General features: G+C 39.5%; 1 protein-coding gene across 1 annotated transcript in view; it reads right to left on the bottom strand.

Moving 5' to 3' along the window:
- Nucleotides 1–4,536: 4,536 nt before the first annotated feature.
- kirrel3b (kirre like nephrin family adhesion molecule 3b) overlaps nucleotides 4,537–24,278 on the bottom strand; it is a 164,552-nt gene continuing 144,810 nt past the window's right edge. The window contains 8 exon segments of the mRNA XM_038693603.1: nucleotides 4,537–9,274; nucleotides 11,457–11,485; nucleotides 11,488–11,542; nucleotides 12,272–12,381; nucleotides 12,679–12,762; nucleotides 13,235–13,342; nucleotides 14,851–15,049; nucleotides 17,091–17,191. Coding sequence (XP_038549531.1) covers nucleotides 8,813–9,274; nucleotides 11,457–11,485; nucleotides 11,488–11,542; nucleotides 12,272–12,381; nucleotides 12,679–12,762; nucleotides 13,235–13,342; nucleotides 14,851–15,049; nucleotides 17,091–17,191 — 1,148 coding nt within the window. The 3' untranslated portion in view covers nucleotides 4,537–8,812.

Below are 24,278 nucleotides of genomic sequence, written 5' to 3'. Positions count from 1 at the left end.
TGTGCAAATGCAACCAGAATAATTAACAGTCTAAGCTAACATTTGATCAATCCAAATTGCCCATAGTGTGAGTCCAGTCAACAGTGCTGGAACAAACAAGAGCAAACCTTAACACAGGGAAAGGTCATAGGATCAATAATTCATTTAAGATGCTCCCTGGGATTGAGTCTGCAGTCGCCTTGTAATCAGGAGGGGAGATTTATTTATCTTAACCAACTTTAAATCCACAATCCTACGGTAGAAAAAACATTGTGCCACCTCGGTCGATTTTCAGTGCCCTCACAAGGCCATGAGATTTTCTGTTTTATTTACCCCCCAGGAGCTAGTAAAGAGCAGCTCTTAAATGAATACTTCAACTGTGGACTAAGCGTCTATTAAGGAAACTTGAGGGAAGAAAGGAAAAGGAAGAAAATGTAAGCATAAGGACAAATCCAAGGATAGAAGTGTATTTAAAGTGGGGATACACACAGTTTATTGCTTGCAGTGTACACTTAACATACTGTCTTAGTGAAAACATACTAACTATCAGAAAACTGAATTTTGTTGATTGAAATTCACACAGCAAGATAAAATGTGGGGTTAATGTTTGGATCTTTTTGAGCCACATATGATAAGGTCTTTCTGTGTAGAGTCGGTTGGATGAAACAACACCCTTGTCATAATATATATATTTATTATAATGGGATATCTTTGAGAAAGAACATGCTTTGCAGTGTTTTCAAATATCCATCATTTAGTTAGCATGTGCAGTGCTCCCAGGACTGGATGTCAGATTCACAGACAGAACCACCTCCTCTGATTTAAATAATGCAGCCCTGCTGAGTGAAAGCATCCAGAGGCTATGTCGGCTCAAACGCTACAAACCTGGTCTGAAAGATTTACCAAGTCTCCAGTCAAAGCCATGTCCAGGTGTGATGCAAAAATAAGATATATTAGCAAAATACAAAACAGTGAAACAAGACAACATTTGAGAGTGTTCTCTATACACTACTCTACTCTACTTCTCCTACCTGATGTGGAGTTGGTGGATGAAATCTTAAATGTAAAACTTTTTTTCTCTGAAAGACAGATGATGGTTGAATGAGTTTCCTGCTAAACAGCTGTCCTTAATAAACAAATTACTTTAAAGGAGACATTTCATAGGCAATTGCATCAAGGAAACAGCAGTGTGACCCTCAACTCACTTTCCAGCTTTATATTAAACCATATGGTTTAGAGTTTGGAGTCTATAAACACACTGACAATCCAGTCTCAAAGCGAGAAAACAAGACAATTTTAGTCTGAATGTAAATATTGGCTTACAGACAACATTATAATGACCCCACATGTGTTGTTCAGCCTGCTCACTCTGTACCTCCTAACATTTTTTTCTCTCACACCATGTAAATACCTGCCTGTAGATAATTTTGTAATAGAATGTGTTCTGCCACTCGCTCTAAATGTGTGCTTTTGTTAAATTGGATTCCAAATGCAATTATCTGCCATAACTGCTCATTTGAATGGATGCAGAGTCATTTATGTGTCATTTTGGAACAATACTGTATCTCTTGGAAGAGGTGAGGCCCATGGGGGGGCTCTGCAAGCTCTTTACTTTGTCAGGAGAGGCAGGAATAAATGACTAGTGCCTTCCAATAACTAGTTCCAAGGAGAGTGTTTAAAGTGATACTGTAAGCAAATGTCTGGCCTAGATCTGTTTGGTAATGAGTTGGATCTCCATGATTAGTCAAATCCATCACAAATGGTACTATTTGTAAAATGTTTGCAAAGCACCAGCATCTTTATATTCAGCAGGGAAAGCATGTTGTTGGCAGATGGATTCTCAATATCAAGACCAGACTGGTTATAACACTTGCTTTGAGGTAACCTTATGTAGGCACAGCAAGTCCTTTGTCTGTCTGGGTGCTAGTTTGATGTGTAGCAGTGAAATGCTTACTGTTTTCCATCTAAGCCGCACAGCTTTCACAAATCAGAGAATTGTTTCTGATGCGAGACTTCAAGATTGCTACGTTTCCATGCAGGCTGCAAGTGGATTAATCCAGCTAAAGAGTAATTGGCCTTGCATTGTATTGACTCTATGCATGAGGGAATTCAAATCACTTTCGAGTTTCAGTTCTGTAGGATTGGAGCCAGTACTCAAGACAAGCTAAGGTGTTTATGTGTGTTCATTTAATTTGGAGTAAGACTGCAATGGTCCTATTAATGGATTAAAGGGGCTGTGTGTAAATGTAATGATGTGAATCTGCTGACTGTCTTGGAAAATATCAGAGGGGGAAGTGAATAAACAGCAAACTGTCCAGTCTTAACAAATACTGTGAAAGTCAGGCACACAATATCAGTAGCCAACTGTGCAAAAATGCGGTAATGGTGAGTGAATCAGGCATGCTACTTTGTGTTGTCTCTATTGTTATCATTTCACATTTAGGATTGTTGTTAATTCCACACACCCCTTTTCAGCATCGTCTCACTTTCCTTCTCATTGTTTCTTTCTAATATGATGTAATCAGTGCAAATCACAAAAAGCTGTATGGAGCTACATTCAGCTTCAGCTGAAATCTGGACCACGTTGATTTACGAAAACAACACAAATCTTTTTCTTAAATTGGAATTTGTCAGTGTTGCCAATATACAGTAAGTGCGTCTTATGTCAGTCCAAGGCATAGTTTTAATATTTCATTTTAATGGTCAGCACAAACTTTGAGGACAAGACACAGCAAATGTAAAGAGCAGCAGAAACTAAAGCTATATGGAAATTCCTGAATTTGTCCATCCATCCATCCATCCATCGTCAACCGCTTATCCTGCGTACAGGGTTGGAGCCAATCCCAGCTGACCCCTGGACAGGTCACCAGTCCATTGCAGGACCCTGAATTTGTATGTATAACAAATAACAAATAACAAAGAGGCAGGAAGATAGACTGTGAGTGCTGAATTCAGCTAACAGAACGTAGTAGGTTCATTATGGTTATATTTGTAAATCTGCTTCTTGGTTTGTGTTTGCTTTTCTTCTTGTTGCCATGTACATGATGCAGTTTTCCTTGTTTCTTTTGCTTAAGGTGTTGTAGTGTCTCACCAGGGGCTATAAATGATTTATATGTTTTGTTGAACATTGTATATTTTTGTTGTAATATTAATGAGAATTTCATTTTAGAATTTAGTTGTTTATCTTTGCATTGTTTTACAAAGGCTGCTGGTTACAGAGAATATACACCATGCCAGCACTAAACTGAAACTGTCTCACACTGTTAAAAACAAAGATATTTACAGAACTTGTTCCATACGGGAGCATTCCCGACCGCTGGCCAGTCCATTTCAGGCCAAACCAGCCAGGGGTCATGAGTTTATATTTTTCACTTTCTCTTTTACGTCTGCTGCAGCGAACGCTGTCTGTGTGTCTGACTGGGCCAAACCAATACTGTCAATATGGAGGGGGTGTATGAATTATGAAATTATGCCCCTCCCCACTTGGACCAATCTTCGTTTTTGCTGAAATCTGATTGGCTCAACAGGGCCGATCAAAGAAATTTACTTTGCATCTGGAATGAGTTTAATCTCCAAACGTTTTGTCGGGGCTGAAGTCAGCGCTGGGTTGGGTAATAAGCTCAATAGAGATGGTAAATGTGGTGAAGAGAGTGAAAAAGGAAAAAGAAATGTGTGGTGCCGAAAAAATAAGAGTTAAGAAGAATTAACCGAGGAATCGCTGTATGTCTTTATGTACATTAGCTGTTGAGGTCAGTGAAGGTGATGCAGAGGGACGGGGTGATGATGACCCCAGTCATGTTGAGGAGGAGCGGCAGAAGGAGAAGGAGGAAAGGGAAGAGAAGCATCAGGAGGAGAAGGTAAATGGAACCAGACAAAACAGTGACAGGTACAGGGGCAGTGTGTTTTTAGAATTAGAGAATGGATTATTGTTAGTCATATTTATTGCTGATGTTCTTCTCATGCATATGTAGCTGTACAATCAGTAAAAGCAGAGGGTCCAGCACAGGGGAAGCTGAGCCAGGGAGAGGCCTACTCAGAGATTAAGATGAGGGATTTTTGAGCCACATATGATATTTTTATGCACACGCATACACACTGCTGTATTTTATTGGAATGTATTGTAGTTTTTGAGTATATTTAAGTATTTTAGCCCTCTGACTGATTCAGACTTGACCTGGTCTTGTTCAGTGCAGAGCTGCCTTGCTTATACAAACTGAGAACTAGTGTCATCCTGACGTTTCTTGAAAGTCTTCAGCATAATCTGATTCACTGTATACAACAAAAACACTAATACTTATTAAAATAACTGCAAAAAATATTTATGCCCGCCCCCAAAAGGGATCTCGCATAAAAGGCCTCTCCATCTCAAAGTCCCAGGCTGAATTTCAGTCCCAGTACACCCCTAGTAGTATCTCTCTCTCTCAGTGAAGGCTCAGTTTGTCAATGCTTCTTCTCAGTATCTACAAACATAACAACTGAATTTCTTAGCAAATGATGTGTTTATGTTGTAGTAAATGCTAAATTCATTCCCATTAATTGACAACAGTGCAACATAAACACAAACTCAAACATCATTTTTATTCTCCAAATATACAGAGCAAAATCATCATAGATTCACAGACCAGTACAGGTAAAATACAACCATTTTTCTTTTTTTTCTTAGATACAGAGAGCCACTGCCTGAAAATAGTGGTTTAACCAGTAGAATGTACATGTTGTCTTTTCATTACAATTATGCTTATGGTTCACTGTTTATACAAACTCTTGACCAATGACCATCTAATTTAAGTACTTTTAAAGAGCTGGGTCATGTAGTATTTGCAAACTAGTTTGCGTTATTTGGTGTTCAGTACAATCCAACCAATCACAGAGAAGCATACCCATTTGGCTTTCAAATGCTTTTTTGCAACTCTTTCAATTTTCTGAGGCTTATCGCACATTCCTTGCTGCAAACCAAACCACACTGATTCTTGGCGTGCCCTGCAGGCTAAAGCAAACTCTGAGGATTATTTGCAAATACTATTTAGTCCAGGCCTTTTACCTTACAGTTGTAGGTTATTAAAGTACTGACAAGGTATTGATTGGTAGAAAAGAAAAAGAAGTGAGAGAGAAACAAAGTGATAGAAAGCATTTACACAGTAAAGAAAGGGTTATTGTGATCAATGTTGCAAATGGCACCTGCTCTAATGTGTTCCATCATGGAAAGTAATACCAGTCACAAGGAGACTTCAAATAGCCTCATGAACACCAACCTTTGCAGGCATAGGCAAGATATTGTACTTGCATTGCAGTACTAATGATCAGCACTTCTTTATTAATTTTCTTATCTAGTTTATTCAGACCAAGAAATTCATTATGTGCATTAAACAAATTTAACATAGAATCCATTACAAATGCCTACCATTCAGTCTTCACTTCACACTGCTCATAACCTCTGTCTCTCACTTTTACAAATGTCCACTGTCCTACTCTGCATCCTTCCACTCTGAAAGGGATGCTTTGTTTTATTAGGGAAAGGGCCGCAACCCCTTGTAATTGTTCTGGGTCTTTGTGTTTATTCATCTGTTATGCCCTGGCATCTGTGCAGTGCTTGTAGCCAGGCAAACAGGCGCCGCCAGCACCAGCCGGAGAGGCGTACGCAGGTGAGCAGGGCAGACTTTGTCCCCACATGGGCTTTGATTCCCAGAGACAGACATGGCACTCGCATCCTGTGGTACTCTCATGCCCACTGTAGCTGCTGCCATGGGGGGATGGACAGAAGGCTGGCCTATCAAATATTTATCTGTTTGCAGTGCAGTGTGCAGATTCTCTGGACTGGGAAAATGCATTATGTTTGGATCAGTGTGGAAGCTGCATCAGATAAGTCAAATCTGACCTTTTGGACAGGAAAGCAAATTTGTTATGTTTGTAGGGAGACTGCTGAATGTCTCCATTATGATTTGAATGATGAACAATTCTGAAGCTGTGAATGTACAATGATGCATAATATATGCAAATAATAATAGAAGTGAAAACTGTGTCCCATGCAAACGAGATCACGCTGTAATTGACTGCTGCCGATGTCCAGGAAAGAATTTCATCCTGTACTCATAAATGTTGATAAAAATAAATAATAAATGGCACAGGCATACTTGACAGTCATCATGGTGCCAAATGCAATATATTGCTGGGCATCTGTGCATCTCTCAGAAGGGCTCAAGGTATAATAACCTCTTACTGCATCTCACTTCAAAGCTGTCCCAGCTAAGCTCAGCTTCTCATCCTATAGCCTCCTGTGTGCTTGGTGTACAGAGTGAGAGTTCCCCCGTGAGATCGGGGGGAAGAAAAACTGCACACACAAGCCTTTCATGTAATTTGTGAGAAACAAGTAAGGCTGATGAAATTTTTGGAACGGAAACAAAGAGAAAATGATTGTCTTTCATACTGTTTTGATGCCACGTGGATTTGTTGAGCTCTAATATAGTAAAATCTGACTGAGAAAGAAAGAAGAGCCAGGAAAAATTATATACACAGAGAGACAGCATTAGAGATTTATATACAGTCTGCTAAGTGCCAAGCTGGATTATCAGCTCTGAAACAGAGCTTTTTGTCTTAAACTGTACAATAGGCGCCAATCCATTTGTAAAATTAGAGTCCAAACCACTGCCACTCAAGTGTAAAACCCCATTCAAATGCTTTGAATATAATCAAATGTAAAGTGCTTACAACAACAACTCGCTTTTGTAGGAAATGCCTTGCTTGGTTTTTCATGGGTTGTGAAGGAGATTTCACAGTTTGAGGCTCACTTCATCCCAACTGACTGCTGCAATATGGAACATTTTAAAGACACAACCTAATTAGATAAGATTTATTGTAACCTAGTAAACTTTCTGTCACATTTGTTGTTTGAATCAACACAACAGAAATGACACAGACACTGTGAGCCACTGATTTCACTACTACAGTTTTACAACAACTTGTTGTTATTTTCCAGGCACTCCTCTTTACCCTTCAAAGAATTGATCAAATAACAATCAAGATGATTCTATAAAATACGGCTAGAACAGACCTTGAAAGCAAACAGGCTAAAATTAAATGTGATATAATGTATAACACGACTGTAGCTGTTACAGAAAGGATCTATGTTTACTGTAAAGGGCTGCCCTTGTCAATAAAAGCCTGCATTAAGGAGACAACAAACAAACTTTGTTGGCTTTGTATCTTACTTAGAGGTCCAAATCTAACTTGACATACAGTATCTGTACTATACACAAATCTGCATTAAGATTCCCAGTTTTGCCCAGTCTTTGTGTTCTGCCACAAAACATGTACAGTGCATGACTACAACACTCTTGACAAAAGGCTGACTTTCAAATTTAAGGTAGTATGAGTGTTTGTGTAGCTGCAAGTTAAATCACTACTCTCTGTCTCTACTCTCAATTAAAACAATTACAGTGTCAGTGATTAAATAATAAATCCAATTTCATATGTCACATACAGTGCAGGACAGAAAAAAATTAAACAACGCACTTGAAAAGAGTCAGTGTGTCCACATCAGCTCCACAGTAGCAAAAAAAGAATACCAGACAGCAAAATAAAACACGTTTTCTAGATTTGCTTTTCACGTCTCTTGATGATCAGCATAATCACAGGTAGGTAGGCAGTCAGGATGCACTAATCTCCAGTGTCAACAATAGTATTGACAGTAGCAGTGGGGTAACCACACAGTAAGCTCAGCTAAAATATAATGTTTACATTTCATGAACAGATACCCTCAAGTATATGGCTGATCATCTGCATTAGCAGGAGAAACTCACAAGTACAAAACATGTTGCAGTTTGTGGGCTTTCTTGCTGTATGCCTTGGAGCTGGATTAGGCGTGGTAACACCATGAAGAACCCAGCTTCCCATCAACAAAAGAGCTGACAGTTTATGTCTAGTTCTCTTAGTCAAAGTTTGTATTGACACAGTTCAAACAGACCCTCAAGGCAAAGTAGATATGGACAAGAAGAGGCGCTCATGGCTCATTTAAAGTCCTCCATGAGGAAAAACAGAGTCAGAAATTAGATGATAGAAAAGAAATTACGGTCACATATGTACACTGATATTCTTTATCGCAGAGTGTCACAGAAAAATAATGACTCAGGGAATTAAAATAAGATCTCAGCCCCTCTTTATCTGCCCAGCTCTGTGGCCCAGATACTGCTGCTGAGAGAAAAACAGCCGTTCTTTTAAATGTTCGAAACGTCTGTGGGCACATGGAGAAAGTTTTCTTCCACCTACACAGGAGACCAGTTTCAACAAGAAAGCTTAACATACAGTGTTTGAAGGGAAGATGGGGGGAGGGAATAGTTATCTCTTTAACAACTAAAAACCACATGCACATTCATTTTTGTGCTTCAAACTACAAGAGAGCAGAAGGACACTGGCTCACACTCATTATCGTGCCGTTCGTGCTGAGTTTTTATGAATGACAATCTTCAAAAGGAAAAATTGTCACACAAAGGTGGTATTCCTGCCCTCTGCTAGCCATTGCACAGCAGTAACCAACTTGTGTTGTCTCTGTGTTGGTAAATAACCTCTCTGTGGCATAATTCTGATTATGGGTTAAAAAGCAGGTGGTTGATGGGTTAAGCATGAGGGAAATATAAGCATTCTTGATCCACTTTTTGGGACATTGAGAGGTCAGAACAAGTCACACAGTGTGTTAAAGCCAACCATCCCCTGCATCTCCAGGCGTCCAGTGGAAACAGTAACTTTGTTACATTAGTGGCTCCAGGGTGCTCATCCTGTGACAGTTTTACAATCCTGGCTGCTTGTTCAACCCTGTTAAAACACCCTCCCTCCCTGATGGTCAGACGTGGGTCTGCATGCGCTTCTGGAGCGGCCTGGTGAGGTCTGAGTTCTGCGAGGAGGACTGGGAATAGTGGGAGGAGGAGGAGGCTGATGCCTTGCTGTCTTTGTCGAACTGCACGTAGCCGTCCGGCTTACTGTAGCTGCTGACGCTGCTGTCACACTGCGTGTCGATGAAAGAGCTGGAGTCGCTGAGTGAGCCACGCTGGAACTCCCGCTCGCACAGCTCGATGGAGCTGCTGCCCATGCCCAGCACGAAGCGTTGGCTGTAGTCGTACAGACGGTTGGGACCTGCTCCCAGAGTGGAGTAGATGTTGGTGAAGGACATTCCCGTTGGTACCCGCTGCTTGCCCAGGGTACCTGTGTTGGTGGGGTTCCTCACCTCAGTGGACTGATTCCCAGCCATGGTAGGGGTGTGGTGCTCCTTAAAGGTATTGACACTATAGTAGCCATTTGTAGGGTCCTATTGGGAACATAGGAAATCACAATTCTTCTTATTATCATTATTATTATTATGCATTTACATTTTTTCTTTTTTTCTATACCAGGTGGTAGAAATGGGGGGTGGGGGGTTGTGGGGGGTTAAGATACATTGTGAACAACAAATCTGTGTTGAAATGATAAAAATCCTGCTCTCTGTGAGCTCCTACACAAACACACATACAGAGTAAAGTCAGTGGTCAGCAGAAAAGAGGCCGTGCTGGAGAGGTCAACCGGGAATGTGAAGATAACTCCAATATTACTCTAGTTGATGACTACTTCTTCATTGTTATTGTAGGTGCAAAAAAACCTTTGAGAATAAAAAGCCAGTACTTCAACAAGCATAAGCGTATATAGTAAATAGAGAGTATATGGTGACTTTGCTGTTCTAGAAACAACATTTAGTTATATTTAAAATATTAAATTCCAATCCTGTTCTATAATCTATAATCCTGATTGTTTGACAATTCATGTGTTTATTGTTGTTGAACAGGAGAGGAAAGCAGAGCAGGTGACGAGAGGAGACAGCATGAGAGCAGCAGAGCAGAGAAAAGTAGAAGAACATGTTTTTGGAATCTGCATAAGCAGTGTCATCAAGTCTAAAAATAATTAGTAGATCACGGCAAACGTAATTTTAAGTAACTTTGTATACTTTTTATACAGCTGTAATGAAAATGAGTAAATCAATGAGAATGTGTTTCTGAGAAATCTGTGAATGTAAATCCCCCCCAGACCCCCACCCAAGTATAGTTCCCCCAGTAAAATGTGGCCATTTCCACCACTGGTGATACCTAATTGCAAACTGAACTAGAAGGGGAAAGGAAAACCATCTCCTTGTTTATCTGCATTTCTGTGTATTCAAAGCCCAACAGGAGCCACGGTCATTTTGGCCGTAATTACCTTTCAAATGTCTGAATAAATAAGGAAATAAGCTGCCATATACATCACAATAACAAATGAGAAACAGTGCTTAGTGTTAGGATTTAGTCAGCCCCCATGCTAACCTTAAAATCATGTTTCTTGCTAATTAAGCAGGCCTTGATGATTCATAGTTTGGCATCCAACGTGTCACTGCAAAGTTCACTCACATACCAATTTTAATTGGACCTAAACGGATTGTGTGTCTGTTATTTCATGTATGCACTGAAATGGCTTCTGAGGCTACAGCTGTGCCACTTGTCTGTCTGCTAGGCTGCCGGCACCGTGCTGTTGCTAAGGTTCCAGTTAGGGCACGAGTGTCTGTTTTTTTTATTTTTATGTGCTCGCGTGTGGATGTGAATGGATGTGAATGTCAAACATAGTGAGCGTGGTGGCAAATCCCAAAAGAAGAATGCTCATAATGGGAAAATGAGAGCGACAACCTGAGAGGATCCTCGTTATGCTTCTCATTATCAGACAGGAGACAGGGAGATTGTGTGCGTCTGGCCTTTATCTCTCGTTCGGTCCCCCCCTCTGCTCTCGCCTCATGCATGCTGTCATTAACTAGGATCAAAAAATGCGGCACAGAGGGAGCAGGAAAGCAGAGAGACACAACAGGAGTACACTCCAGGGAGCCAATGGCAACATTTGTTTGGACAAGAACACTAATGCACGGGTCAGAATTTTGTTTTCCAGAGAAGATTTACAGCAAAATAGACTGGAGACGTTTAGAAGTGTATCTGCACCTCCCAGTGGTTTTGATATGATAAATATCACATTAACAGGAGCGGGATGTTGCTTTAAAGAACGTGTTGGAAAAGAGAGCAAATCGGCATACTTAAAAAATACTCAGCACTTCTCCCAGGCCTTTATTTTCTTTAAAGCAGTCCAATCCCATCTATATAGTATAAGTAACAGCTTAAGTAACTTAAATAACACCTTAAGGGCCAAGCAGCATCTGATTTTTTTAACCACCTTTGATGAGAGACTAATTAATAAAGAGACATTTTTCCTCTGGACTTATCCTTAGAATATCCTGAGTAGCAGGAGAGGGATTAAAGCTTGTCAGCTATTTTGGTCCCAGAGTTGAAGACCACCTGGCCCCAAAGGCTCCTCTCTTTCACCATCTTCTTCTTCTTGTTCCCCCACATTCACAAACTCATGCTGTCGCTGTTCTTTTTCTTTTCTTTTTTTTTTTATAGATAGCTTTATCTTTTTATCTTTTAGCTTCTCTTCTCGAGTCGTACCTTAATGTGCTGATACTCCTTCTCTTCTCTTGTAATACCTCCAGCTGCTTCAGGACAGATTCCTGCTGGAACTCTCCTCGTTCAACCTGCATAGAAATCAAACAAAGTATACTAAGAGTCTGTGTAGTTTCTGAAACTCTACCACTCATAGAAAGAAGGCTTTTTGAGACGGAAGGATTTCACTTTCATCGCTTGTTCTTTTTTTAATCACAGTCAGACATGTTTCACCTTCACTCAGGGCTGGCAGGGAGCATTAATAATGTATCCATGAATATCTTTTATGTATCTTTACAAAATGCAGATTTGTAAGGTGGCTAAGCTCATTTCTCTGCACTAACGTCAAGTACAGAATGTATTAAGTGTTTTTGAAAGAAAATGTAATCCAAAACCTCACACTGCAAATAGCCCAGCCCTGGAGCAAGCTTCATGAAAACCAAAACACTGGTACAGTTCCAAAGAGGAAACAGTTATTTGTGTGTCTAGAAGGCATGTAGATAGAGAACTACACCCACTGTAGGATTACCCAGTATGTATCAGCATCGCTGTAGTTACATTGTATTGGGGTCTGTTCTGCTCTGGCAACCTATAGATAAATATAACCTCTATGCCTTGACTGCAGCACATGTACGATCTACTTTTCCTTTCTATTCTTCCATTACTCATAAAATAATGTATTTGCAGTAAATAGCAATGCAAGTTGTTAATAATTCATTATGTTACTGTGAGCTTGGGAAGGAGAAAAATATGTTCACAACAAAATTCTGAAAACAGTAAACAAGAAATGGAAAGTAGTATGTTGCGACACTCACACTCACCATCAGTTGTTTCATGGAGGTGTGTTCTTCATTTTCTCGTGCTGCATTGTGGTCTTTGTGTACAATCTCCACTCGGATGTCATTTTTCGCAGACACGACACCTTTCAGATCTGGCAGAAACAGATGACGCATATATCTCAGTAATCTGGATAAACACCATTCTGTATGTGTTGACATTATAAATTCCCCCAGTGCAGTAGTACAGAATCTAGCAAAGATCCCTGGGTTTGGTTTGTGAGAGCTCCCCCATTTCCCGAAAACAATACAAAGCATTATTAATCATTTGTTTCCTGTCAGAACAAGATTATCTTTTTTTCTGCATACATATGCAATCTCACACAGCCTTCGACGGTGGCTCATTCTGTTTGGGACAATGCTGATGATACTGTCATATAACAAAATCTTACTTTCTGTCTTAATTTTGCTTGCAAGTTCTCTCTGGTGAGCACAGATGGAGACGGGCAGTGAGGGCATAACCAGGTGCGCTTCCTCTGTAGTATACAGACAATAGACATGCTGAAGGGACCAGTAGCACAAATTGGTTCATGGATAGAGACAGTGGCTGACTGTCTCTAACCTGAGTCACTTGGTACATGGGTGGGTGGCAGTGAACATAGCGCAGGATGTAAATAGCCTCAAAAGCGAATGCAGCCAGACCGAGATTGCATGAAATGAGCCCTAGTTACAATCGGGCTATCTCTGCACCACAAAAAAATGTCCATCTTAAACAAGTGATTTCATCTTGCTATAAGTGTGAGACTGTTTCAGCAATTTCTCTTGTGTCATAAACTTTCTAAAGTCAAAAATTTGCAGACAACCAAAATAACATAATAGCTGAGTTTTCCCCCAATTTGTTTTAGTGAAAACAATATCTACATTTGGTAGGTGGACATTTTTCTTGTGTGCGATACAGTTCTTTGACATGCATGCTTCAGTGTCTGTAACAGGGAAGAGGAGACATACTTCTCTGGGAGCGGGTGCAACAGAATGCTCCGATGGTGCCCATGAGGACAATCAGGGCCACAAAAGCTCCAACAGCAATGCCGATGATCACTGCCACTGGGAGAGATTCTGCAGAGAGCAACAAAGAGAAATGTTCTTCTACAGTTACATAACTACAAAACTCTCAAATGTACATTCACTTCAATATCAGGTACATGACAGAGAGTACAAAAAAAAAGCACACAGTCATAATGCAGAGGCCAACTTTCCCCTTTAGGCACACACATGCACCAGTTCACCTCATCTCTCCTTCTTTTCTGTCTGGAACTAAGGGAAGATTTTGTATATTTTATCCCTCTAAGTGACTCTGACATTATCCCTCAGGCACAAGGCCATGCAATAAAACACACAGCCACAATGCGACAGAAAAAAACGTTTCTCTACTGTATTTCCAAATTAAACAAATTCAATTAATTACCAAACCTTTTGTTATCAGTGCGGGTAACCATTTTCCTACTAATATTGTCTCATCATGCTATTACCTAATAACTTTTAATTTACATTAATTTAAACTGATAGAAGCATTTCACTGAGGGCTTTTATTTTTTCATTGAGCAGAGTGCAAGAGTGTGTGAATTAGTTTAAGCCTAATAATCATATTTGTGTGTTTCTGCGAGGATGTTATGTGCGACTAGGAAGAGATTAAACCTGCATCTATATATGCTTCTCCAGCATTAAAGGTCCTCATTAAAACATACTTTAATGACCTGCGTTACCAGCCCACATTAATGACCTTCTTGCACTTTAAACAAACACAAACAACCAAGTGCACTCCCTGCATCATTAAAGCCTATTTAATGTCTTCATTGATCAATGTCACTTTCACATAAGCAGCTTATAATTTATCATTTACAATGAGTGGAGAGAAAACACAGCTTCCCCTGTGGTAGAGGGGAAAAGGTCAACACATAAAAGTATTCATTTTGGAGGCAAAAGAAATAGAGAATGTTTTACGTTTGTCTTTCACAGAAAGAAAGCAGGGAGAGTGTATTTTATATTCAGGGTGAGTGTATGCTGAGGCTAAAGTTCAAATTACCAGGGAGTTGCACTTTATGTTAACCCAGAAAATTAATTTGTGAGCAATTTATCTGTGTCATCATCACAAATGTTTCAGAATTTAGGCCATGCAGTGTAATTCATTACCATCTTGCATTTCCATATCTGTAACTTATTTGTGATAGAATTTGAAAAAAATCTGAAGGGATGTTTATGCACACATAACGGCTGTACCAAAGTACAAATGCACTGTATAATATCCTAAAATCAATGTGTCAACCGATGGTACACAACTAAAATGTAATAAATCTATTGAAGATGTGTTGTTTTTATTTGTTATTGTGCATCAATATTATTCAAATATGACCACTTTGCTATGAAATCCCATCTCATGCAAACTTACGCTCAAACACACTAACCCAATGACACACGCTAAAATGCGCAGTCACAAGCTCACGGACACAGTTTAGGCACAACCACAGTGATGCACGCAAAACACTACAGCTTGGCTCTGTCAATTTCTAGAAAGTCACGTGATATGAAGAAGAGGAAGGTGGAACCTGTCGAACCTTGGCTCCCACCTTGTTCCTTAAGGCGTATGATCTCAGTGTCAGATCCAAAGCTGTTCCAAGCAGTGCAGTTGTAGATGGTCTGGAAGTCAGCCGGGACAATGTTACTCATGGTCAGTGTGGAGATGACTCCTTCTTCTGTGGTGACGGTCTCCACGGTATAGCGGCCGGATGTTCCAGACTCCAACACAGTTTCCTTCCATGACCAGGCCTGAGAAAAGACAGAGGGTTAAGAGATGGCATGTATTGTGTAAAGATTTGATCACTACCAGCTCTGTACAGCAATATTTTGATGAACTGCCACATGTTAAGGCAGCAGTCTTAAGAAGACGCCGCCATAGTACAGGATCAGTGGGAATACACTAAAGATGTATTATTCTACTCCATATACATGTTAGAATGCTGTGTTGTGGTTAAAAATGTTGTGGTTAAAATGTTTTTGTTAACTGGCCATCATCTCTGTTTGACAAGCTGCTAGCTCACTGAGATATTACTGGAATTTGTGGACTGAGCTAATGTCTAATGGATAACTGCAAATTGCATGCACTCTAGGCAGATCTGTTCTCACTGCAGTGTTCGGTTACAGTGCTTTTTGGATTTGGCTGCAAGCAACTATTTGTAGAGCAGTTCCTGCTGTGGACTAGAATGATATAAAAAGGTAGAAGAAAAGGCAAGAGATACTACACATTATTTTCAATCTAGTCAACAAAAAAATTAAAATATTTTCAAATTAAGATAACACCTTAATGGCAACAAAAACAACACTTACAACAGAATTATTTGATGGAAATGTTTTCACTTACTGTGATAACACAGCAGCACTGCTTTTCCTTTTTGTTACAGACAACAAAACTTACTAAGTCTAACTCCCTTCTCTGGTTCTTAATGGATAACATAGGTTCTAAGGCTTTACACTGGTATGGTATGATTTGTTTGTGGATATGAGTTCAACTCACATTTGGTGTCAACTTGAAAAGTGTTTTGATTGGGTCGGGATTGGGGGTATATTAAACCTACATAATATATTGGTTTAGTATACCTATAGTATGTAGGCAGTGATGTGGCAAGAGAAATGTAGGAAAACAATGGATATTTGCATATACTGGATTTATTTATTTATACAGTGCTATGATAACGTAACACATGCCATTTAGTGGCTACCTTTGTTCAAGGCCTCTTAGTGCAGACTGCATTTTTTTTGTGTGACTATGGTGAGAATTACATGATTCATTTTTGCTCACTTTTGACTAAGAAACGAGGAAATTAATTATACTGGTTAAAGAGTGAGAAAGACAAACTGGTACATAAACAACACATCCAACTTCAAGCTTTACGGACAGGTGGCTAAACTGAGTTGTGAAATGCAGTGTTACAATGTTACACATTTTGCCTTTGGCTCAAGTGTTTTTCGCTTTGTTCTTAAGCAAAAGAATGCTGTTAATTGACTTCTAGGATACCAAACTACAAAAGTGAATAGCTTTTTGGGTGTATTGGGTGTAAGAAGAGAGGATGTTCAGTGTTAAAATGACTGTAAAGCCCACAGTGAAAAAATTTAGATTTGTAGCTATCTAAACATATTATGTTGACTTCACTTGACATAACCACATCTTATGTTTCACATTTTAAATTTCTGTAGACATAAAGATGAATAAAGAAAACAGTTTGGAATCAAAAATAAACATTTACCTATTAAACCCCAGCAGCCAGGCCTCAAATAAACCTGATATTAATTATGTTGCTAGTTAACGCTGGATATCAATATAATAAAAACACACATTAGATGACAAAGTATGGTAATTAACCACCCGCATATGCAAACGCACACACACACACACACACACACACACACAAATTAATAACAAGGGCAAAATGACCTCAGAGAGTAGGCTGTTTATATAAGGTCCATAAATCTTAATGGGTTCAGTGCTAACAGAGCCTAAGTGGGAAATTGAGGGTTCAAACTTTAGTTTCATGCTCACATTTTCATATCAAAACAAATGATAGAGCTATTGCTATGACATTCTTCGTTGTGTCCATGTGTAGTTAACAGATCAGGCGTATTTCAGACACAGATATGAAAAGAAAGGTCATTATATTATCTAATTTTCATTGTTCAGGTGCCATAGATCCATAAAACAATTATTTACCGTTATAGTTTTTGATCTGTCTTTGCAGTAAAATAAAAGCTGCGTTAAAGGCAAAGTTCAGACAAACATGTGATCAGAAAAACTCAGTAGTCCAGATGTACTCACAATGCGGTCTGGAGGAGGTGTACTTCGAATGAAACATTTGATTTGTCCTTTTTCTCCATGTAAAGCCTGCTGTGTCTGTGTACTGGAGATAGTAGGTGGCCCTGAAAAAGAACAGTCATAAAAAAAAGGTTTGAAGATGGGTCACAGAAATTTCAATGTGAATAATTTAATTTATTTTAAGATTCAGGTCATATGACAATACTGCCCAATCGAGCTTTCGTGGTACATTATACTTTAATTGCTCTCCTGTTCCAAGTAGTAACACCTGATGTGTTCAGTAATTTTGGACTCCTGGGGAAGATTGCATTGTGGTGCGATATGAACTCACCTCTTACCTCAGTACAATCTACCCAAGGACACGCCAGGACTGAACGAAGGGTATAAGTGGGGGCCCAGACCTCATTCTTGATCAAGCAATTGTGGGTTTATGGTTGGCTTGATTTCTCCCATGGAGATAAACGTCACTGGAGAGTGCTACAGTAGTTCTTTAGAGCGTATTCACAGATGGAAAGAGAAAAATGCCATTGTGGGGAGAGGACACGCTTGTGGCAGTGCATGTATTTATTAGCTGTAGATTTGACCCCAGAACCTGGTAGCAAATAACTAAACATTAAGCAATCTTCAATCACTGTATGACAAAATACATTATGTTTTATTGTATATTGTATCCTTATGTTGTGTATTTTTATGAGTTTGATTAAATCGAATGGCTTTGTTGCAATTCCAAATTATGGAAACAGGTTCAATAACAATCTAGTTCAATCACCAGGAGCTGCAGGTATGGACTTGAAGCCAGCATGTGTTAAAACTTGGTCAGGCCACAAGATCTTGCCTGACAAGGGCAGCTCAGCCTAAACGACTGGTCTGCTTGCCATCTGGTCTGGAGGCTGTTCACACCAGGTGACAGCACTAATATGAAGACAAGATGTCACACATGACCCAGTTCTGTCTTTCAAGTGTATTTTCCCTTTGGTCTTGAAGAGCTCACTGTAAGTAAAAGTCCAGAAAAGCAAAGTACAGAGGCAATGGCTTAATTAAATAGATGCAATTACAGTTCAAGAATAACACATTGTACATGATCCAAGTGTATTTTTATCTTATTTCATATACAGTAATTCCAAATGAAATTAGATAGTAGGTTACAAAGAGTGGTATGAGGGAAGGGCTTAATTTCTTATAATCTTGTCATATGTATTTTGTGTTGATTTGTCATTTGCTGTTTGTTATGTAACTGTAAATTTTATGAAAAGTTTTCTCTGTTCTTTCGCTGTTCCCACCATCACTGATTTCCAGTTTGGACCTCCTCAAAACAGAAGCCAATCCAGACCCAGCCTAACATAGTCATCATCATAACATCAGTCATGTCTGAAAATATTTTAAAGCTGGGTTTCTAAAGAGATGCTGCCACAAAAATTAAACATGGAAAGGTTTCCATCTTATCTTTTTTTGCTGGGTAAAAAGGCCCTTTGAGGGCTATTTCACCACTAGAAAGATGGTATTTTCATAAAACTTGTCTATGCAATAGCATGATGCAAATACTTTTGAAACTGGTGCTTCATAACCAAAGAGAAATGGCTGTGGTATTCCAGAAAACCTACAACAACCAGAATGCACTGGGCCCATTTCTTTCCAAGGCTAATCCCACTCCCAAACTTCCCCAGCTCCTACAAACAGTCAGTCAAAGTTACAAACATTAGGCCCTGCCGGGTAACGAACTTGTTTTCACACCGTAACATTGCCGTGCTAGTTACAAAAACTACTGTCACACTTATTCTATGCTCAGACGTCCATTTCACCCCACTGGCTTTGGTTGTTTTTTCCAGTTTCTTTTCAGTGTCCTAAAGTATGTCACAAGCACTCCCCATCCATTTGTGGCCCAAAGCTTTGGTTTAATGCACAACAACTCAACTTCTGTTTCCAGTGGTGCACATTTACCGCTGCAGCACCACCAGTTGTCTCTGGCATGGGGCATCTCTGCCCTGGCGGTGCCTGATTCTCGGCTGTGGTGGCATCTTCCTCCTTCATATGCCGTAATTCTGCCACACTGTATTCTGGCTCATATATGTAGCTCTGAATGTCTGAATGCACCAATAAAATAGTTTTCTTCCATATCTACAGGAACATTGCCTTTTGCCAGAGGTTAGGGTTAGGGTGGAGACGGGCAGACAAAAAACACGATTATACAGTCTGTGGTTCAAACAACAGCCCTGGAGCCTGCAAATGAACGGGGACCTCTGGGTGCAGGCAGTATTGGTTGGAAGTTAAACATTGCAACATTCATTTGCATATACTACCCACATTGTGATTATACAAAGCTGGTTGAAAATCTGTAAATTGAAAATAAATTGAAAACTGAAAATTTTCCCTTTAAAAAGCTGTTAAAATCAAACATTAAGCACGTCTCTTGTGATGGTTAAGGTTAAGAATGTGGGTTTAAGGGGGTTGCAAGTGAGGTGGCTTCTTGATTAGTGAGACAACTCGCTTCTCCGCCAACTTCCCTCAAACTCCCGTGCTCTCCCATCTCTCTGACGATACATAATTGCAGTTTATTACCTGTCTCTTATTAAAATGAATTAGCATTTTAATGAGACTTTGCCAGATGGCGTCTTGGTATGCTACTGGAGGATGCTGGAAGGCTGCTACTGCTGCAGAATGAATGCTGCAGACAATTTAAGAAAGAATAAATTATTGAAAGCTGTTCACTGGTTTGACAACATGGTAGTATTCATACAGTATGAATGTGCTATGTTTAATATAGGGACATTATTATGTGCAGTGTGCATGCACTTGTGATTAGGAGATGAAACGTAAGTATGTGGTTTGTATGAGCTCAAAACACAGCATGATCAATTGCTTGCAGGCTGCTAAAGGCTGGTGGTAGTGGCTGGGGAGGATCTATTCTATGGATCAGAACTGCAAATGAGGAATATAATTAGATAGCTTTATCTCACCGGCTCAGCCTGGGTTGAAAGTGTGTGTGTGTGTGTGTGTGTGTGTGTGTGTGTGTGTGTGTGTGTACGTGTTTGCTACTCACATTTTGTGATCAGAGCACAAACACATTGGTAGCGGGAAGGTGGGTGGCACTACAACATCAATGTTAGCAGCAGGGGAGGTAATCAAAATGTTGGGCACAATGTTTCGCTCATTCATTTGAGGAGGTGTTAACTCTGGAGTGGACATTGCTATCTGACTACACAATATCTGTGTGGGTGTCAAAAGGCCAGGGCTTACGTTTCCTTCCTAAACTGAGGCATCGACTTTGAACAATAGCTTGACATTTGCTTGCTACCTCAACGCAGCTCTTTTGATTTCTCTGTTTTATTGTTTGATAAAAGAGAGCGCACAACAGCTACAGGCCAACTGAAACAGAAGAATACTGGTCACTGGTGGCCACATTTTCCTCTGGGAGAAATCCATGGTGAGAAGATCCTGTTTATATGTTGAAGCTGGCAACCAGATTTGGTTATTTTTTACTATTTTAACAATTTTGTTGAATGAAATACACCAACTTTAGTTTTTGATGCATATTTTTTGCTTGAGATGCAAATACATAGCCACATATTAGTTTAAACATTTGATGATGCAAACAAATTGTGTATACATGTATACATGTTTTCCATAAGGATTTTGCTCCAATGGAAATTAAGAACTTTAAATCTTATCTACATTGCTAGTCTATATACTATATGTGACTCCGGGGGAGAATCTTTACTGCCAACATCTGAATTAGAATCAGAAATACATTATTGAGCCACAGGGTAAATTGGACATGGTTGCACAGTTAGATTATTGTACAAAATGATTTTACTGTAAAATGAAATATAAATAAATAAACAAATTATGTGGTTTCAATTGATGACAGGGGTAAAATATTTCAAAGGGCCAGTCTACTGACTCAGAGTGTCTGACACTCTGAAGGAAGAGTTGAAAAGTTTGATAGCCACAGGCAGTAATGACTTCCTGTGGCGCTCTGTGGTGCATCTTGGTGGAATGAGTCTTGCACTGAACTTGACCAGCATGCCATGAAGTGGGTGGGAGACATTGTCCAAGATGACACATAACTTGGAGAGCATCCTCCTTTCTGACACCGCCGCCAGAGACTTCAGCTCCACCCCCACAATGTCATGGTCTTGCAGATCAGATTGTTGGCTTCCTCTCCAATAGTACAATAACAAAAAACGTCATAATTTTATTGCTAATGGGTGAGCTGAGGTAGACATCATTTTTAGGTTCTGCAAAAATACACACCTTACTACCCTGGATGCTCTGAGAGCCTCACCACATGTGCGTGCTTTGGCTCAATGCATCTTTACAGCAGGGACCAGCTTGTATTTTGTCCCTGCTCTTTTCTAGCATGCAGTGTGAGCCATCCTGTCTTCATGTCTCACTGTGAAATACATTTACAGTAATAACTCAGTACACATGGCACAGACCAGAAACACTGATAATTTTATTCTCAAGCACAATTAGTGCTTTAAGCAAATTTGCAACTTTTGAAGGATGCTGAATGTACAATTTCACTTTGAGATGGTTGGATGGGGTCAAACACCCTTTTACCCAAGAGTCAAGTTTGATTTCTTTTAAACTTATGTACGTAACTCAAGTTATGTAACTTTACTTATGTAACTAACATACTTATTTTAAGCAGTGCTCTGTGGGATACTGGGGTATTCTCCAACCCTCACACTAATGGGCTTTCTCTCCCTAGGCTGCCCAAGTACTGTATGTGTGTCATTACAGATATAATGCTTTGCTCTGACACACAGACATACACACAAACACAATTTTACTGTACAGATCTAGTGACACTTTTGGACATATATAAAATATTTGCATTATCATATGGAACTTACAGAAGCTAAATCCTTCCAAGCACATGAGATAACTTGTGGAAAAAAACATGTATATATATTGTATGCTCTAAATAATCACATGCATGGGTGAGTACAGCTTCCCTTTGTATATGTAGCCACATGATGGCCACATATGAAATGCTAAAGAGCTTTCCATTCTGAAAATGTTTGACTAGAGTAAGCAATATGTATCCATTAGTGACTAAAACACAAACTGTCTCCCCTGCTAGCTGTTTGATTATAATTAAATTACATTCTTCCCCAGGGAAAGCATGAATCCTCATGTCTATGTGGTATGCCACAGAGGGAGCCAGTGACACACAACAGCATAGAGGAGCGAAACAGAGGGAATGACAAATTATAAACACGTGATTTAAATGATGGCATTAAGGAATCAGGGGATAACTGCAGAGAAAACAAACAGCAAAGAAACATTTAAATGTGCAGTAGACACCATCGCATCATGAATATTCTAAATATGCACAGCATTGCCTGATATTTACTGTATCATGGTCGTCTTCCCCAGAAACTTACTCATCCCTTATGTTAGTAATACATTGTCAGAATCAACCGAGTCCTGCTGACTGTCAGTGATGTCAGGTTTAGTGGCTGAAGAGAGAGGTAAGGAGCGCTCACACTCATCTGCAGTTGAGACCAGTCACGTGCACACATAGACATCAAGAGGGGCTTCAGCACCTGCTCTTTTTCTTCTTCAAGAGAAAGTGGGATGCTTTTTTATTTTTATTTATTTATTTATTTAAATAAAAGAATATACAGTATATTTATTCCTGTTTGCAACACATTCCCTGTCAAACAAATTTATTTATTGGAAAAAAAAAAAAAAATCTAAATAGGCTATCAGGTCGGAAGATGAGACTTCGGAGTTCTGATGCCCTCTCTCTCTTTCTCTCTTTCCCTCTCGCTCGCTCCGCATCTCACTGCGCAACCAGAGCTCAGCACGCAGCCAGACAGCAGCCCCTCCAGCTTCTCTCCCAGCAGTGTTTTTCTTGGCTTGTGTGGAGGTGAGTGGTGATGAACAAAAGACTAAACTACCAGTGCCTCGAGTTTACCGCTAATTAAACAGAAGACAATATAGGCCTAGGCCTGTGTCTTGCTAACATGTATGACTCATGAGCTGAGCTAATGTAATAAGTTAGCTGAAGTTTAGCTAAGGCAATATCTCATGGCCTTACAAGCTACAACCTGATGGAGACACTACAGGTGAACACAGTAACATTTGTGTCTAATAACGTCATCACAATCGCCACATTGATATGCAAATTAGGCGTTAACTACTAAGTCACTGCAGGTGAATGGGATAAAGAAAATAACTAAAGTATATCACCACAGAACTTCCCCAGTTAATGACTTACATCAAGAGCCGGCTATTTTCTTCTGAAATGTTCTGTGTAAATATGCAGATTAGCTTGTTTTGGTAAATAGACAATAAATCTATAGATGAAAATAGACCGAGGGCTTAAAAAATTAGGCTTAAAACCAACATCTAAAGGTGTGTTCTTGAAGTTTTATTTCCATTACTGTAAAAAGAAGACATGGAAGCAAAATAGATCAAAGTCTCAAAATTGACCACTCCATGAAAAAGTGCCTTAAAGAGTAACTTCATAGTTTTGATGGTAGGCTCCTCATCTAATAACTCTCCATTCTATTAGTTTGTTGTATGCTGATAGATCCTTATATAATACAGACAGCCTCCCTCAAATGTGAAACTAAGTCCATGTCCATCAGTAATTGTGTGTGTGTGTGTGTGTGTGTGTGTGTGTGTGTGTGTGTGCATGCGTGTGCATGGTAAATGTAATATAATAGAAACAATAATAAAGTATTTGATCAATACATTAATGTATTCAGGCAATTCAGTATTCTGTTGCTTGGCTGTGTGAAGCTGAAGGTTATCTTTGCTCATTTGGCATCTTGCTTGTGAAACAAAAAGTATTTACCTGCAGCCCAATGCCACTGTTTAGTGTGAAGATTTATGTGAAGTATTATGTATTCCAATAACACCAAAAGAATTGAAACTATTTATTGCCAAATTATTAATGAAACTATGTCATAAATATATACTTGAAACTAGTAGCATAGAAAACATGCACATTGTGGCATAGTTTCCTTTGCTGTCGCCTGCTCCTGTGATAAACCTGGTGAATACTAAAGAAGGCCGTGGTCTCTGTGTGAACTGATTATTTTGTAGAAAAGTAAAAATGTTGTTGAGTTAATATATTTGTCTTGTTTAAAAAGATGCTCTTTTTTTTCACTTGAGCCCCTGCCTACCGAAATGTCTGTGCAGGTCCCTAGTTAAGACAATGGCATAAGACAATCA

This window comes from Micropterus salmoides, unplaced genomic scaffold (genome assembly GCF_014851395.1).
Source record: "Micropterus salmoides isolate LMB-PRFRI ecotype aquatic unplaced genomic scaffold, ASM1485139v1 Ms_hic_scaffold_3, whole genome shotgun sequence".
Classification (NCBI taxonomy): Eukaryota; Metazoa; Chordata; class Actinopteri; order Centrarchiformes; family Centrarchidae; genus Micropterus; species Micropterus salmoides.
Note: the sequence above shows the minus strand (reverse complement) of the source record. Positions and strands in the feature narration are given on the sequence as shown.